The sequence below is a fragment of the Cnephaeus nilssonii genome (genome assembly GCF_951640355.1).
Source record: "Cnephaeus nilssonii genome assembly, chromosome: X".
Classification (NCBI taxonomy): Eukaryota; Metazoa; Chordata; class Mammalia; order Chiroptera; family Vespertilionidae; genus Cnephaeus; species Cnephaeus nilssonii.
The window spans coordinates 110,259,782-110,278,421 of NC_137071.1; the positions used below are offsets into that span (position 1 = coordinate 110,259,782).

The 18,640-nt window shown below is 43.1% G+C and overlaps 1 protein-coding gene across 1 annotated transcript in view; it reads left to right on the forward strand.

Annotated features, from left to right (window-relative positions):
- Positions 1–10,730: 10,730 nt before the first annotated feature.
- ZNF280C (zinc finger protein 280C) overlaps positions 10,731–18,640 on the forward strand; it is a 53,537-nt gene continuing 45,627 nt past the window's right edge. Inside the window, exons 1-3 of the mRNA XM_079765496.1 lie at positions 10,731–10,856; positions 18,227–18,272; positions 18,390–18,436. Of these exons, the coding sequence (XP_079621622.1) occupies positions 18,406–18,436 (31 nt within the window). The 5' untranslated portion in view covers positions 10,731–10,856; positions 18,227–18,272; positions 18,390–18,405. The remainder of the gene's footprint in view (positions 10,857–18,226; positions 18,273–18,389; positions 18,437–18,640) is intronic.

The following is an 18,640-nucleotide window of genomic DNA, read 5'->3' on the forward strand; positions in this document are numbered from 1 at the left end:
GGGAGTGGGTGGGGAGAGGTCAATGGGGTAAAATGAGACTCATGTAATACTTTAAACAAAAAGAATTTAAATTTAAAAAATATATATTTCATATATATACCTGGAGAGTATTGTGCTAAGCGAAATAAGCCAGTCAGAAAAAGGCAAATATCACATGATCTCACTTATATGTGGAATCTAATGGACAAAATAAACTGAAGAACAAAATAGATCCAGCGACATGGAAGCATAGAACATAATGACAAATCTCAGAGGGCTGGGGTGAAGGGGAAGTAACCAAAGAACTTGTGTGCATATATGCATAGCCCATGGAAGGCTTGCGGGGGAGGGGGGAGGATGAGTGGAGTGGATAGGTTCAATGGAGGAAAAAGTGGGGGACATCTGTAATATTTCCAACAATAAATATAAATTAAATAAATAAATAAATAAATTCACCCAGAAAAATAATATATATATATATATACTAGAGGCCTGGTGCATGAAAATTCATGCACTGGAGGGGGGGTTCCTCAGCCTGGCCTGCCCCCTCTCACATTCCAGGAGCCCTCAAGGCCGGGAGGTGACCCGGCAATCAGGGAAAGGCGACGCCCTCATCACACCTCTGCTGCTGCCACTGCCAGCAGTGCAAGCCTCAGCCGGCCCTGGTTACCTGAGCCTCAGGCGGCCCTGGGCGGTTGGGCAGCCACCATCCAAGGCTTGCCTGTGCCTTGGGCCAGCCCTGGGTGGCTGGGGGACTGAGGGGACTGGGGGACTCCAGAGACAGGCGGGCAAAGCTGCCAGACCCACCTGGGGATGGGCCAGGCCGTGCTGTGTGCCTGCCACCCCAGTGGAGCTGAGGGGACTGGGCGCCGCCATCTTGTGGCTATGGGTGCCACCATCTTTGAGGGTGTGTCAGTCAATTAGCATATTCCCTCCTTATTGGCTGTGGGCACCACCATCTTTGTGAGGGTGTGATGGTCAATTAGCACATTCACTCTTTATTAGATAGGATATGTTCATACACTAATATTCATAACAATATTATTCACAATAACCCAAAATGGAAACACCCAAATATCCAACAACTGATAAATAGCTAAACAAAATGCAGTATGCCCACACATAAAGCCAAAAAAGAGAATAAAGTACTGCAAGTGCTATCACATGGATGAACCTTGAAAACATTATGTTAAGAAAAAGAAGCCAGCCCTAGCCAGTTTGGCTCAGTGGATAGAGTGTCGGCCTGCAGACTGAAGGGTCCTAGGTTTGATTCTGGCCAAGGGCACATGCCTGGGTTGCAGGCTTGATCCCCAGGAGGGGGCATGCAGGAAGCAGCCAATCAATGATTCTTTTTCATTATTGATGTTTCTCTCTATCCCTTCCTCTCTAAAATCAATAAAAATGTATTTTTTAAAAAGGTTATCACTGACAATCTTTAGAAAAAAAGAAAAGAAAAAGAAGTCAGGCACAAAGGCCACATTTTTATGGTTATCTATATATATGAAAGCCTAAGCGACCAAATGACTGAACGACCCGTTGACAGGTCACTATGATGTGCACTGACCACCAGGGGGCAGAAGCTCAATGCAGGAGCTGCCCCCTGGTGGTCAGTGCGCTCCCACAGTGGGAGCGCCGCTCAGCTGACCCCATGGGAACCTCTCCCACCTCTGTGGCAGCACTCCAGAGCAGCAGGCACAGCAGGGCCGGGATGAGCAGGAGCAGAGGCTCAGGCTCCTCCTCAGCCACCTGCCACTTTGCATGCTACTATATCCCTCGGGGGATGTTGGACTGGCCTGCGGGGATCAGGCTGAAACCAGCAGTCCAACATCCATTCCCTGAGGGGTCCCAGATTGCAAGAGGGCCCAGGTCAGGCTGAGGGACCCCACTGGTGCACGAATCTGTGCATTGGGCCTCCAGTATTTATATAAAATCTCAAACATAAGCAAATAGAGAGAGGCAGCAAGTGGATTATGGTTGATTAGTGCTGAGAGGTGTTAGTGTTAAGGTGGCAATACTCCCCCAAATTGACCTATGGATTGAATATAAGACCAGCTAAAATACCATGTGCTTATTTTTTTTTGTATGAACGTATGAGCTGATCATAAAATTCATATGAACTTGCAAAGGACCCCAGCTAGGTAAAACAAATTTGAAAAAGAAGAAAAATATAGGACTCCTAATTCTACATTTCAAAACATACTGTAAAGCTATCTTATCCAATAATAGACAAATATGCAAATTGACCATACCTCCGACACACCCACAAGCCATGCCCACAAGCCACGCCCACCATCCAATCAGAGCAAGTATGCAAATTAACCCAAACCAAGATGGCTACAGCCACAGAGAGCAAGGTTTCCTAGGTAACAGAGGAAGCCAAGCTTTCCACCTGCCCTTGCCAGGCCTAAGCCTCCACTCAAGCTACAAAGTTTCAATTATAGAAGGTAAACAAATTCAAATAAATGGCGGCAGAATGGAGCTTGAGAGAGCAGGCCAGGGTTGCCGCCGGCAACAGGGGAAGCAAAGCTTTCTGCACACCCTGGCCGGGCCCACCCACTTAAGGCAACAAAGTTTCAATTATAACCCCAACACAAATGGCTGCCGGCCTTGGAGGGAGCCCCAGGCTTGGCTCCGCTCCAGGCTACTAAGTTTCAATTGTAGAAGGAAAATAAATTCCAGATACCAGGCCCTCCGCTTGGGTTGCCAGGAGGCGTGGCTGGCCTGCAAACCACCACAGGCCCCTCGCTCAGGCCGCCCCACACCCCAAGGGAACCCCCACCTGATCCGGGACACCCTTCAGGGAAAACCAGCTGGCCCCCACCCCTGTACCATGCCTCTATCCTATCTAATAAAAGAGTAATATGCAGATTGATCATCACTGCAACACACAATATAGCTGCCCCCATGTGGTCAAAGATCCTGCCCCCATGTGGACACAAGATGGCCACCACAAGATGGCCAGCAGGAGAGGGCAGTTGGGAGGCACCTGGCCTGCAAGGGAGGGCAGTTGGGAGGCACCCTGCATGCAAGGGAGGGCAGTTGAGAGGGACCAAGCCTGCAAGGGAGGGCTGTTGGAGGTGATCAACCCTGCAGGAGAGGGCAGTTAAGGGTGACCAGGCCGGCAGAGGAGGGAAGTTGGGGGCAAACAGGCTGGCAGCAGAGTGGTTAGGGGGTGATCAGGCTGGCAGGCAGAAGCGGTTAGGGGCAATCAGGAAGGCAGGCAGGCAAGCAGTTGGGATCGGGCCTAAACGGGCAGTCGGACATCCCTCAAGGGGTCCCATATTGGAGAGGGTACAGGCTGGACTGAGGGACAACCCCCCTCCGTGCATGAATTTCGTGTACCGGGCCTCTAGTAGGTAATCAAAAGAATATGGTCCTACCATGAGGCTAGAAATATAGACAGGTGAAAAGAATGAGATTCCAGAAGTAAGCCCATGCTATCTAATAAAAGGGTAATATGCAAATTAACAATCACTCCGTCACAAAGATGGCGGTGCCCATAGCCACAAGATGGTGGCACCCAGTCCCCTCAGCCCTGCTGGAGTCCCCCAGTCCTGAGGGGGCAGCTGCTGAGAGCAGGCAGTGTGAGAGGCGTGGCGGAATGCTTGATTCGTCGCCATGGCAATGAGACAAGTGTTCCACCCTGGCCGTGAAGGGCCTCTGGGCAACAGGTGCGGAGTGTCTTGCCCTGGGCAGCACGCACATGTGCGGAGTGGCAGGGGCCGCGGAGGGCCTCTAGGCTGCAGAGAGCCTCTGGGCAATGGGCGCAGAGCGGCCAGGCCCCACAGAGAGCTACTGGCATATGGATTCGTGCGCAGGGCTACTAGTATAACTATAATCAAATAATTTTTTACAAGGGTGCTACACCCTTTCAATAGGGAAAGCAGTCTTTTAAATGGATGATTCTGGGACAAATGGATATCCACATAAAAATGAATGATTTTGTCCCCTATCTCATACTGAGTAAGGATAGTAAGAAGCTAGGAAAATTCCTGGGCAAGTGGAATGGGGAAAGTGAGACAAGATAATTAAACAAGGCCAAACACTTTGAACAATTTATAGCCAGCTAAGGAATTGTAAGACCTTATCTTCCTAACCAAGGACACTTGAGAGCAAATGGTTTATACCTCTCCTCCCTAACCAGAAAATACATAGCTTAAATCACCCTGGTCAGGGAGTTAGAGGACAGATATCCAATTAATGCCATTTGTGCCAGCTAAACCCAAGGATAGATGAAGTCAGGGGAACAAATAACAAAAACCTGACTAATGCTAGACAGATCCAAGATAAAAATAAAACCGAAAACCACACCAAAGAATAATCCCAAACTCCCCTATATGCCCATTTTGATGCATCAGCATATTAAAAACGTTCCTGGAAAGCTAATGGAATATTCTACTAAAACCCTCTCCTAAGATTCTCGCCCCACAGAAGAAAAATTAAAACCCTCAAGACAAAGACCTGGTGCAGGCTTGCTCTAGAGCTTGCAATGCCATTTCTTGGGCATGAACTTTTTACTTCCTCCTAAACTTAAACTCTAAGGGTCCTCAGGAGACTTGAAACCAGGGGAATAACAGGAAGCAGCAGCTCTCCAGGACTTAGCCCCTGATCCTGTCTTCAAGGTCCCCTTTTTCTCTGACTTTCCAGTGAGCTAACAGCAGCCCCTCTTTGGCCCACTTCTTTCCTGTACCATTTCTAGGAAGCCAAAGCAGAGCACTGCCTAGGTTCTCTCCTGTGACTTCTACCCTAACTCCTTCCTTTGTTTCACTGTCCCCACCTTTAATAAATGTACTCTCAAAGTCATCTGGACTTGTGTTATGAAATCTTTCCTACACAAACTCAAGAGCCCACACACTTTAGACCAGCCTAAGGCAGACCTGTTCCAGGCCAGTCCTTGTCTGGTAACATTACTATATACAAAAATTAACTCCAAGTGAATAAAAGACCTAATTTTAAGAGCTAAAACTGTAATCTTACCTTATAATAGAGAAACATGCAAATTGACCGCACCTCCGCTATGCCCACGATTGGGCCGGCAGGAGGCTGGGGGCGGGACTCCGGGTGGCATATCCGCCATTGAGAAGTTCAAGATGGTGGTGCCAAGTGGCTGGGCCCATGCCGCCGCTCCCCGGGGTGCCTGGGGCAATCGGCACCCTGGGGGGGGCGTGGCCGGGCCCATCGGCACCCCGGGGGGGCGTGGCCGGGCCCATGCCGCCGCTCCCGGGGGGTGCCTGGGGCGATCGGCCACCTAGGGGGGCGTGGCCGGGCCCCTCCCGCCCCTCCCGCCCCTCCCGGGGGTCCGGGGGTCGAGGCTTTCCGGGCCTTGGGCACCAGCGGGGAGCCTGCACCAATCGCAGGAAACCACTGGGGGTCGGCTCCTGTGATCGGTAGCAGGGACGCTGGGTGCGGCGAGCCCAAGGCCAGGAAAGCCTGGGGCGGAGGCTTTCCCGGCCTTGGGCACCAGTGGGCAGCCTGCACGGATCGCGGAAACCACTGGGGTCGGCTCCTGCGATCCTTAGCAAGGATGTTGGGTGCCGCCGAGCCCAAGGCCACCGCCCGGGGCCAAGCCCCGACCCTGAAAAAGGCAGAAGGCGGTGGCAACAGCCAAGGCCTGGGTCCCTGGTGCTGGCAGAAAACTGGTGCAGGCAGCCAGGTGAATGAAGGTCTATTGCACGAATCTTCGTGCAAACGGGCTACTAGTATCCTTATAATAAAATATATATATATAAATATTTGACTTTGGATTATTCACATTTCTTAAATATGGCACCAAAAATGCAATTTTGTCTTCAGAAAGAACAATGTAGGAGAATGCAGCCTTCCCAATTTCAAAACTTACAACAAATCTGAAGTAATTAAGACAGTGTATTCCTGCCATAAGGATAGAATCACAGAAATGTGAAATAGAAAGAGTGTACAGAAATAAACCAATACATCTATGGTCAATTGAATTCCTTTTACTGATTTTAGAGAGGAAGAGAGAGAGAGAGAGAGAGAGGAGAGAAACATCAATCGGTTATCTCCCACATGGGCTTCGACTAGGGATCGAGCCCACAACCTGGGTATATGACCTGCCCGGGAATCAAACCCAGCACCTTTTGATTTACAGGCCAATGCTCCAACCAGCCAAGCCACACAAGCCAGGGCTATGATCAATTAATTTACAATGAGGGTGCCACAACCTTTCAATGAGAAAAAACAATTGTCTTTTCAACCAATGGTCTAGGTCCTGAATAGTCACATAGAAAAGAAGGATTTTGTCTCCTACTTCATACCATTAGCAAATATCAATTCGAAAGAGATCAAAGACCTACATGTAGGGCTTAAAAATCTAAAATTCTTACAAGGAAACATAAGTGTAAAACTTGGTGATCCCGGATTGGGCAAACAGTTTCTTTCCACTCCTAAGATATACCTAATGGACTAAAAACATGCTCACACAATTACTTGTCCATAAATGTTCATAGCAGCATTATTCTTAATAGGGAAAAAGTAGAAACAACCCAGATGTCCATGAATGAATGGATGGATAAACAAATGAGGTAAACCCATAAAATAAAATAGTATACAGCCATAAAAGGTAATGAAGTACTACTACGTGCTACCACATGGAGGAACCCTGGATACGTTTTGTGCAGGGAAAGAAACCAGACACTAAGGCCACATAATATGCATCCTAATTGTTCTCCCTGCACCTAGTCTTAATTCCTAAGACTCTTTTCCATTTTGAGTCCAGAGAGATGAAAGTAAATCACAAAATATGCACTTCATTTTTCTATCAAAATCTTCAATGGTGTTCTGGCCAGGTGGCTCAGTTGGTTGGAGTGTTGTCCTATACACCAAAAAGGTTGTATTTCTTTGTGCCCCTCTCTAAAATATAGCATAATGAAAAGTACTGATTACAAAAATTTAAAACTTTCAACTCTGAAGGGTTGTCAATCTCTGCCTGCAGTTACCAGAGGAGTGTGAAAACTCTTTATCTAGTAATTATACATGTGGGTGAATCCTCTTTGAGATTTATTCAAGAGCCCTCTAGTGCTAAAGTGGTTTAATAACAAATGTGAGGAACATAGAAAGGCCTTAACCAGAATCTTAGAGACATAGGTAACTAAATGTGTTACTTCCACCAAAATTTATAATAGGAATGACTTTTTCTTTCTTTCTTTTTTAATATATTTGTATTGATTTCAGAGAGGAAGGGAGAGATAGAAAGATCAATGATGAGAGAGAATCATTAATTTGGCTGCCTTCTGCACATCTCTTACTGGGGTCCAGCTGCAACCTAGGCATGTGCCCTTGACCGGAATCGAAACCAGGACCCTTCAGTCTGTAGGCCGACGCTCTATCCACTGAGCCAAACAAGCCAGGAGTGACTTTTTCTTAATGGGAGATTTATTCTGATAAGTATTTTACCCTATTGCACTTATTCTACATGAAGACAGCATTGTTTGATATCCCCTTTTAATTTATATATCCCCAAGAATCTTTGATCCCAGTCTCTTAAACTATCTATACATTTATTCATTCATTTAACATATGATTTAGATCTAAAATCTAAAGAGATAGGAGACTATAATGGCTAAGATTACAGAACCAAAATACCTGGGTTCAAATCTTGGCTTTATCACTTGTGTTATGTGACTGCAAACAAAATATTTACTATATCTGTGCCATCTGTGTACGGGGATGATAAAAACAGTACTTTACTGATAAGGTTGTATGAAATAATTAATATTAAAGAGTACTGAGAACAGTGCTTAGTACACAATAAATGCTATATAATTTTTTTAGCTATGATTTTAATTATTACTATATACCAAGTGTTTCTAGAGCTAACTCTCCTGTCTTTCCTGCATTCTATATCTTCCATTCACTAAAGTGTTCTGTGGAGGCAATTCCTCTAAAAGTCCCACTCAGAATAAATATACATTACCAGGAATTTTGGTTACTCTATCAGATGTACTACTTGACATGTGGCGGTTTTTGTGTGTGTTTTTGTTTTAAAAAATATTTTTATTGATTTCAGAGAGGAAGGGAGAGGGAGATAGAAACATTGATGATGAGAAAGAATCATTGATTGGCTGCCTCCTGTATGCCCCCTACCGGGGATCCAGCCCACAACCTGCAACCCTGGCATGTGCCCCTACCAGGAATGGAACTGTGACTTCCTGGTTCATAAGTCAACGCTCAACCACTGAGCAACACCAGCTGGGCTTGATATCTTTGTTTTTGATGGGATGAGAAACAGAACAGGGGAAACTCGAGGAAGAGTTTTAAGGATAAAGTAGTCAAAATCATCAAATTTCCCATGTGTGAATTCCATTCTCACCAGGCATCCCTTTTACTATAATTTGGCTTCTCATGTACATTTCCTTTGTTGTTGTTGTTGTTTTGTTAACCCTCACCCAAGGATTTTTTCCATTGGTTTTTAGAGAGAGTGAAACGTAGGTAGAGAGGGAGGGAGAGAGAGAGAGAGATTGTTTGCCTTCCGCACGCACCCCTACCAAGGCCGGGATTGAACCTATAACCCAGGTACATATCCTTCACCAGGAATCGAACCCAAAACCCTCTACTCTCTAATCCAGGGGGTCCTCAAACTTTTTAAACAGGGGGCCAGTTCACTGTCCCTCGGACCGTTGGAGGGCCGGACTATAGTTAAAAAAAAAACAAACTATGAACAAATTCCTATGCACACTGCACATATCTTATTTTGAAGGAAAAAAACAAAACGGCAAAAACACCCGCATGTGGCCCGCGGGCTGTAGTTTGAGGACGCCTGCTCTAATCGCTGAGCTCGGGTACATTTCCTTTTGAGAAAACATTTGCTGACCAGAGTTTTTGGGTCTTCTTGACTGTTATATTCTTTCATGGGAAAAAAAAATAATAAATTGGATCCCAGCCAGTGTGGCTCTGCGATTGAGCATCGATTCATGAACCAGGAGGTCACGGTTGGATTCCTGGTCAGGGCACATGCCTGGGTTTCGGGCTCAATCCCAAGTAGGGGATGTGCAGGAGGCAGCCAATCAATGATTCTCTCTCATCATTGGTATTTTGTCTCTCCTTCTCTGAGGAGAGAATAAATATTAAAACAGAATAAATAGGATTGAAATTTTTGTTTGGTTTATAAATGTTTTCTGGTCATCCCACTGAGGCATATTTTACCCTCTCCCCTCCTAATTTTAGTTGCTTTGTGCAGGCTCTTGACACTCTATACACGGAGAGAATCTGAGGTAAATTTTATTAGTCTAGGGCTCCTGGGAAAGAAAGGGATCTAAACAGATCTGGACTGGCTTGAGAGGAAGAGGGAGTGCGAGTTGGGACTTTGTAGTCTCTAGGAGGGTGGGACCGAGGTAAAGCTCCACATCATGGGCTGTAGATTTGCAATTTCCCAGTGACAACAAAGGAGAAAGTTCTGGCCTTTCTTATCCGCCAGCCCAGAAGTGTGTGTGTGTGTGTGTGTGTGTGTGTGTGTGTGTGTGTGTGTCCGCGCGCGCGCGCGTGCGCGCGTGGGGGGGTGTGTATCTATAAATGCTGGAAGATTTTGCAATTTTTAACTTTCCGTGTTTTTTATTTTTATTATTTGCTGTCTTTTCTTGTAAAGCTTATTTTCAGGGTCGGTCAGTAGCAAAAGAAGTATGGATAAGAAAGAAGAAACTAGCTCAAATAGAATTGGCAGGATTCAGTGACTGACTGAACTTGCATATGCATTAAGGAACTAGTACTGCAAGGTTTTCAGTCTGAGTTAACTCTTGAGAGAATGGCCACTATTGCCACATGAATTTGTGAGGTAAATTGAGAAAAAAAAATTCTTTACCGTTCAAAACGCGTAGAAAATGTTTGCGCACGCAGTGTCTTGGCAAATGTTTTTCTCCTAAACGTATTTTTTCCTTAACATTTTTTTTCATATTTTGCTCAACAGCTTTTGTTTGTTTATTTATTTATTTTTATATTTCTTTATTGATTTCAGAGAGGAAGGGAGAAGGAGATAGAGATAGAAACATCAATGATGAGAGAGACTCATTGATTGGCTGCCTCCTGCAGGCCCCCTACTGGGAATCGAGCCCGCAACCCAGGCATGTGCCCTTGACTGGAATCCAACCAGGACCCTTCAGTCTGAAGGCCGATGTTCTATCCACTGAGCAAACCAGCTAGGGCCCTTAACATTTTAATAACTACTATAGACATGTATATGACAGGAATAACGTGCAAGCAAAACCATATGTTTAAAACAAATTCAGTGAAATTAACCTGATTTTTATGCATTTTATTCACCAAGTTTACATCTTCACCGGTCGGCTATAGTGTTTTTTTAAAAAATGGTGTCTCTATCCCTTACACACAGGGAGGATCCAAAAATCACGTGCTTAGATACTGTGGGCAGCCCGAATTTTAGAATTGCTACTCGGGTTGCACAGCCGGGTCGCGGAGGAGAGGGCCTCAGCGTCCAGTACTTCGCCCTGGCTCGCAGCCTGCAGCCCGCGACCCGCAGCCCACCGCGCATGTCAAAGTGCTGAGGCCTTCGAGATTGTATAAGGCCGTGTACATGTACGCGCCCACCCTCCAAAGTCCTTTAGTAAAGTATCATAGAAGCCCGGATGTGCGGGGGCCCGAGCGGGGGCCGGAGAGGGGGCAGGAGCGGGGACCGAGAGGAGGCAGGAGCGGGGGGCTGGAGACGGAGGAGCTGCCGTATACCCATGAGGCAGCGCGCGTAGTTATATACCGCCACCGCGGTCTGGGCAGCTCATTCGGCGCTGAGAGGCACTGGGGCGGCTGCTGTGGCAGTAGCCGCCGCCCAGTGTTTTCGCGCTCCTCCTTTTTCCTCCTTCCCTTTCTCCTCCTCCTTAGAGTCCCATTCTGGCCGACCTGTTCTGCTCGCGGTAAGTGGCCGCCACCCCGCCTTCGCCTCAGGGAAGCGGGCGGAGGCTGTCGCTCGCGGCGGTGATCGCCTGGCTGTGAGGGCGGCATCGGAGGCCTGTGGGTGAGGAAGGGAGGTTGAGGGTCTGGACGCGGCGCGAGTCCAGGATAGTCCAGGGCGCGCGGAGGAGGGGACGGCGGGGTGGCGCGGTGGCGCGGTGCCGGGTGGGCCACCATCTTGAGCCATCGCTGGCGGGGGGAGGGATCTCGGGAAGGTAGCTGTTCAGCGGCGGGGTTTGGCGTGCAGCTCAGGCCGTGCTCGCGCGGGTTGCCGCCACTGCCTCTTTATAGTCTGGGGCCTGTGCGTGGCTGTGGGTCCCCAGACAGATTTTGGCTTTTCTTTCTGGAGACAACTCCCTTCGGTCTTTTGTACATTTGATGTCGATGTCTGGTGAGACCCGCCTACCCCCGAGTCTCTAAAAGAGAAGGTTCCGAACTTTGAGGCTTCAGAGGCCCTGGGGCCCATCGTTTACGTGTAGGTTTCCCCCACCCAGATTACTGGTCGTCGAGTGCTCACACCCTCGTTCTTGCCAAAGGGACTTCGCTCCTCCTCAGAGAAATCTTGCTCCATTCCGTTATTGTCTAGAGGAGAACAGCCCCGGGAAGAAACGTGGAGTTAGAGACACATTTTTTTTTTTTTTAACAATGAGCTTTGCAGGTTTTACTTAATGGAAAAAAATTATCTCATTCTGAGATTTTATCCTTCTCTAGACGCGGAGGGAGTTCCTTTTAACTTACCTCAAGTTTTAATGTTTTTATTAAGGAGAAATTAGAATAAAATGTTAAGTGTAGCAGCTTCTTGCAAGCACAGGAAATCTTCAAGGGGTTCTCTTTGTTTGCAAAGATTTTTTTTCGTTGTTTTTATTTTTAATATGTGGACTTAAATTTCGCCTTTTGTTTTCAGTTTTGGTCTGTGAGTTTTAATGTCTTTTAGTGCCATTAAATATAGACTTGAAACCAAGAAATAATGCTTTAAACTACAAAAAGTCTTCTCTTAGCCTTTGTGAGATGTCCCGCTTTGGGGGTTACTGTGAAAACTCAAACCGTCTCCTTAAGGATAAATTTTATTGAACCTATGAAGGCACTGGTTTGCTTATGAAATTAAGTTAGGGTTGTATGCCCTTGATGTTATAACATTGGTACAGATTCCACTATAATTGTATTCTGCATTATATATTTCATGGATTATTACCCATTTTGAGGTGTTGATAGAACTATTTGGAAGGTGAGGAAACAGCCTCAAGTAGAAGACTTTACGGAAGTCATAATGGGTAGGAATTTATATATCTGGTTCTTAAACCTATATCTTCTAACTCTTCAGCCAGTGTTCAATTTACTGTATCATGCCCCACTTTTCATTGCAGTGAAGTGGTGAAGGAGAATAAACAAGGAGGCTCACCCCCAAAAAACAAAAAAAATATTTTCAATTCCCCTTTCCTTTAAATTTTTATTTTTAATACTTCAGATCTTTTAAACTTTTTGGTATTTAAATAATATTGTTATTATTTCCAAGCATGTTGAAAAGTTGGAGAATAGTCCATTGAAAAAAAGTTTTGATGTTGAAAGGCTCCAAATTCCAGCTTCCCCTGTTCAACCTATTTTCCTCAGTTAAGTTTTCTAGTCTAATCCCATTTTCTTCAGCCCAGTGTTTTACTATTCAGCATCAACTTTTTTTTTTAGTTGAAGAGATGAGTAAGGGGAAAGGAATATATAATTCTGTATCTCCTCTTCTCTCTGATTTGTTCTCTTTATTCAAGAGGACATTTAGAGCCATCCAAAAATATGTTTGTTGCTGTTGTTATACTAATAGAAAAGGGGAAATACCTAAATGAATAAAAGTTTTTGTAAATAAAAAGCAGAATATTGGAAATTTATATTTAAAATATTTTTCATTTCAAAAGTAACTTGATAGGTCAGAAATATTTATGACTTATTCATTAATTAAATATGTAACTGAATATTTTTTCTGTCTTCCTACACCAAGAGGGACTAAAATATATTTGGTTTTTAGGCAGGTTGTTTTAAATAATGACTCAAGAAGATGGTTTACTCAGTATTTTGTATCAAAAATGTGTGTCTAGCCGAAACCGGTTTGGCTCAGTGGATAGAGCGTCGGCCTGCGGACTCAAGGGTCCCAGATTCGATTCCGGTCAAGGGCATGTACCTTGGTTGCGGGCACATCCCCAGTGGGGGGTGTGCAAGAGGCAGCTGATCGATGTTTCTCTCTCATCGATGTTTCTAACTCTCTATCCCTCTCTCTTCCTCTCTGTAAAAAATCAATAAAATATATATTTAAAAAAAATGTGTGTCTAGCCCTGGCTGGTGTGCTTAGTGGTTAGAGCATCAGCCCTTGAACTGAAGGGTCTGGTGTTCTTTATTTGTGACGGTATTTAAACAGTTCTTTACATGAACTAGAATTTGTTTTCTTTTTAGTGCAAAGTACTGCACAATAATTTTTCATGTGCTTTATTTTATCTTCTCAGTAGGTATTACTGTTTTCATTTTACAGAAAAACTAAGCTCAAAGAGGTTAATTAAGCATTCTGTAGGTTTGGCGACCAGAAAGTGGCAGACTCCAAATTCACACTCATTTATTCAGCCCATGTCCAGTGTTCTCATCATTGTACTGCAGTTTTTACTTGACATTTCCCCTAGTGGATAAAATATACCCCTCTAAGATGTGTATCAGGATCCAGCTTATCAAATATGGCCCCCCCAAAAAAATCACAGTCTTTGTACCCAATGATGATTGTTTGAATTTTATTGAGGAAAATGATGTTCTGTTCGCTGTCTTTGGTCGCAAAGGTCATGCTGTTGGTGACATTTCTGTAGTCCGCTTTAAGGTTGTCAAAGTAGCCACTCTCTCTCTTTTGGCTTTATACAAAGGCAAGAAGGAAAGAACAAGATCTTAAGTTTTGATGGTGAAAACAGAGTAGTAATAGATTTTCATATATCAAAAAAACAAAGTAATTAAGTAAAACTACAAAATCAATGCTATATGAATCAGTGTTAATACATTGAACAAATAATATATTTTTATGAAACAAAGTCACTGCCTATTTTTTAGTTTTTCATACCTATAATTCATATCTATCTAAACAATAGCAAGATTTTTCTATTTGAACCTTTTCAATACCTTCATTTCTATAGCTAAATGTATTAAATACTCTCTCCCTCTGATCTTTTATTAGTCAGCATCAATTAAAGTTACAGCACTTGATGACAATGCAGTAGTAAATACAGACAAACACATGGATCCAGCAATTCCACTTCTGGGTATTTATCCAAAGTGAACAAAAACATTAACTTGTAAAGATACCTACCCACCCCCCCCCCATGTTTATTAAAGCATTATTTACAACTAGTGGCCCGGTGCACAAAATTCATGTGTGTGGGGGGGGGTGTCCCTCAGCCCGGCCTGCACCCTCTCCAATCTGGGACCCCTTGGGGGATAACTGGCAATCGGATGTAGGGATTGGGCCTAAACCAGCAGTCAGACATCCCTCTCGCAATCCGGGACCGCTAGCTTCTAACTGCTCACCTGCCTGCCTGCCTGATCGCCCCTAACCACTCTGCCTGCCGGCTGGCTCACCCCCAACTGCCCCCAGCTGGCCTTCTTGCCAACTGCTCTCCCCCGGCCCCATACCGGCCTGCTCACCCCCAACTGCCTCCTCTGCCAGCCTGATCACCACCACTGCCCCCTCCCCGTCAGCCTGCTCAGCCCCAACTGCCTCCTACTCCGCCGGCCTGATTGCCCCCAACTGCCCCCCCCCACTGTCAGCCTGCTCGCCCCCCTGCTGGCCTGCTTGCCCCCAACTGACCCCCCTGCCGGCTTCCTTGCCCCCCACTGCCAGCCTGCTCGCCCCCAACTGCCCCCCACTGTGGACCTGCTCACCCCCAATTGCTCTCTCCTGGCCTGATCACCCCTAACTGCCTCTGCCTCAGCCCTGCCACCCTGGCTTTGTCCAGAAAGATGTCTGGAAGGTCTCCCAGAAGGTCTCCCAGTCTAATTAGCATATTACCCTTTTATTAGTATGGATAGCCAATGCATGGAAACAATCTAAGCATCTATGGGCAGATAAATGAATAGAGAAGATGTGATGTGGCGTGGTGTGTGTGTGTTTATTTTTAACAGCTTTATTGAGATAATTCATATAACATACAATTCACCCATTTGAAGTGTACAGTTCATTGGTTTTAGTATATTCACAGTGTTGAGCAAACACCACCACAATCAATTTTTTTGATGGCCACTATTTTTTAAAAATATGTATTTTTATTGATTTCAGAGGAAGGGAGAGGGAGAGAGAGATAGAAACATCAATGATGAGAGAGAATCGTTGATCGGTTGCCTCCACATGCCCCACACAGGGGATCTGGAATGTGCCCTGACTGGGAATTGAACCATAACCTCCTGCTTCATAGGTGGAGGCTCAACCCCTGAGCCACACCAGCCAGGCTAGAATATTTTCATCACCCCCAAAAGGAATCCCATACCCATTCAGAGTCACTCCCCATCTCCCTCCAGCCCTCCTAGACCTTAGCAACCACTATTCTACTTTCTGTCTTTATGAATTGGCTATTTCTGGACATTTCATAAAAATGAAATCACAATATGTGGTCTTTTTGACTGGCTTCTTTCACCTACTATAATGTTTTCAAGATCTATTCATATTGTAGTATGTATCAGTACTTCATTCCTTTCTATGACTGAATATTATTTCATTGTATAGGTATGTCACATTTTGTTTATCTATTCATCAATCAGGCATTTGGATTGTTTTCACTTTTTGGTCATTATCAATAATGCTGCTATGAACATTTGTGTACAAGTTTTTGTGTGGACATATGTTTTCAATTCTCTCTTGTCAAGATTGCAATTGCTGAGTCATATGGTAACTTTATGTTTAATTTTGTGAGGAACTGTGAAAGTGTTTTTCCAGTGTCTGCACAATTTCATATTCCCACCAGCAGTGTATGAGGTGTCCCTTTTTTCCATATCCTTGCCAATTCTTGTTATTATTTGTCTTTTTTTATTATAGCCATCCTAGTGGGTGTGAAATGGTATCCATTAAATTTTTAAGTATTTTTTTCTTGTGGTAAAATACACATAATGTACAATTTACCATTTGAACTATTTTAATCCATTGTTTTAAATTTTTTTTTTGTAGAATGAACTCTTAAAAGAGTGCTGAATTTTAAATATTTAAATCTGAAAACAAAAACTATCTAAATAGTAATTGCAACTACTTAAAGGCAATCTCCAAAACCTGAATGGGTGTGTTCCAAGAGTTGTTTGTCAGTTACTTGGAAGTCATTTACTTGAGATTCATTCCCCGCCCCCCCTATAGGAACAGTATATTAAACATGGGCATAGTGTCTCTAAGTCAACAGCTAGAATGGAGAGATCTTTACTCTTCAGCCTATTTTGATGCCAACTCTGAGTTGCATAACCTAGACACCCTTTGGAGTTGCTATTATAGGAGCACCAAGGTTCTCACTGCACATTTTGCTGAATATTCCATTTCTTTAACAGATCTCCCATAGAATTCCTTGCTTTGGAACCAAAACTCTGAAGTGATTACTTGAGATTTTTTTGTGGTGATATCTTTGAAGGGTTCAGCTATCTTATTGGATAGCACAGCTTTAGACTGAAGTTGTGGTTCTAATGGCACCTGAGTATTTCTTACTTTTTAGAGTGTTTGTGAATGTATTAATTGAGACTCCTTGGTGGCTGCTATGGGCCCCAAAAGCCATCTCCATAATCATAGGCAGTAGATAGGACATGTTTATATTTACTATTTGTATATTTAGTACTAATTTTAAGATATTTGTGTCAATAGATATTTTATATGATCATCTAATAAAAGAGTTCTTTTTTGTGAAATATATTTTATTGATTTTTTTATTATTTTTTTTTATTTTATTGATTTTTTACAGAGAGGAAGGGAGAGGGATAGAGAGTCAGAAACATCGATGAGAGAGAAACATCGATCAGCTGCCTCCTGCACACCCCCTACTGGGGATGTGCCCACAACCAAGGTACATGCCCTTGACCAGAATCGAACCTGGGACCCTTGAGTCCACAGGCCGACGCTCTATCCACTGAGCCAAACCAGTTAGGGCATGAAAGAGTTCTTTATGAGTCTCATGAGCTGTGCAGTTGTGACTCTTAAAAAATATTCTGTATTCTTGACATTATTAGTATGTTCCTCATGCTGAGCAAGAATTGTCATGTATTTATCTACTTGACATGTGCATTACCTTAATTCTAGTTGCAGGACAAGTGATAACTATTCAAATAATTGAGTTGAAGAGATTTATAGTCAAACCTCAGAATTACGGAAATTTACTTATGTACTGAATCACTAGAGATTCTTGTAGCAGTAATTCAAACATTTATAGCAGTAACTTCTTCTGGAGTTAAATTAGTTTATTTCCCCTTTGGTCTAGTGAAGGCTAAATTTGGAATTGGAAAAACTAGGAAAGCTTGCTTTTGCAGTCTGCAGATAAAGACAAATGTGAAGGCTCAATTAGCCGTTTATCCTAATATGTCAGATTTCTGATGTCTTTTTTTTTTTACTTTTTTTATTTTATAACAAATAGTTTTAAGTATGTTTATTTTATATGTCAAATATGTTATATGCATGAGAATTCTGAACACAAATCCCTGTTTTTAAGAAAGCAAAAATGTTGATAATATTTAATGCACCACCTTTTGTAAAAGCCTAAAGAATCATAGACATATAAGTTTGTAAACTTTTGAAGGCAAGGCTATGATTTATTCATCTTAATTATTTTTCTAGAACTGATCACATTACCTTGAGCACAGAAGGCAATGAGTAATTATTTTTAATCAATCTATGATGAAATTTATCCAGTTACTTTTCTGTTCCTTTTAGTCATCATTGATAAGAAACCAAAAAAGTAAAATAAAAATTTATTTGAACATGCTTTTGTATAATAATTACATTTATTTATGATATGAAGAATAACAGTTAAAAATTAATGTCACTTAGTATTTCAAAATTCACATTTAATGAAACATATTGAAGGGTGATTACTCATTTTTATAAAAGGGTACCTTTCATAGATTATTTGTAATTTAATAATTCAGTAAGTTTCTTCAAGTAATAAATGCTTTGCACATTCAGCATTCTATTTACTAAATTTGCATTCATTCAGAAATGAACCAAATATGGAAAGTAAGTAGCATGTGTGTATATCAAACACATGAAACTCAAAAGGTAAGCTTTCCATAGGAGAAAAATATTAAATGTGTGTATATCTAATTTAACAAATCCACCCTAATAGTAGGTATGTTTATTTTATAGGTCAGAAAATTAAGACCTAACTTGCTACCTTGTCTGGAGTCACATGGTGAGTTTGCTGGAAATCGAAATCAGACCCAAAGATTTCTGAATCCCAATTTTATGTTTCAATATTTTGTGTTAAAGTGACTCATAAAATTGATTGTTGTTATATATTGGTGCTTAGGTGACTCTACAACTTGATGGATGACAATAAATCTTTTCAACCAAAAAGTAAGTATTGCTGCTGCAAGTGATACTAGTATGCATGACTTTCTTACTTATAACCTTGCTTCATGATAAAAGGTAAGAAAGGTATAGGTGGGCACAGTTTAAACACATGTATTAAAATAATACATACTCGTAGTAAAAAAGAACAATATACAATAAAAATGTTAGTAAACTAGAAATTAAATGTTTCTTCATCTCCAGAGATAA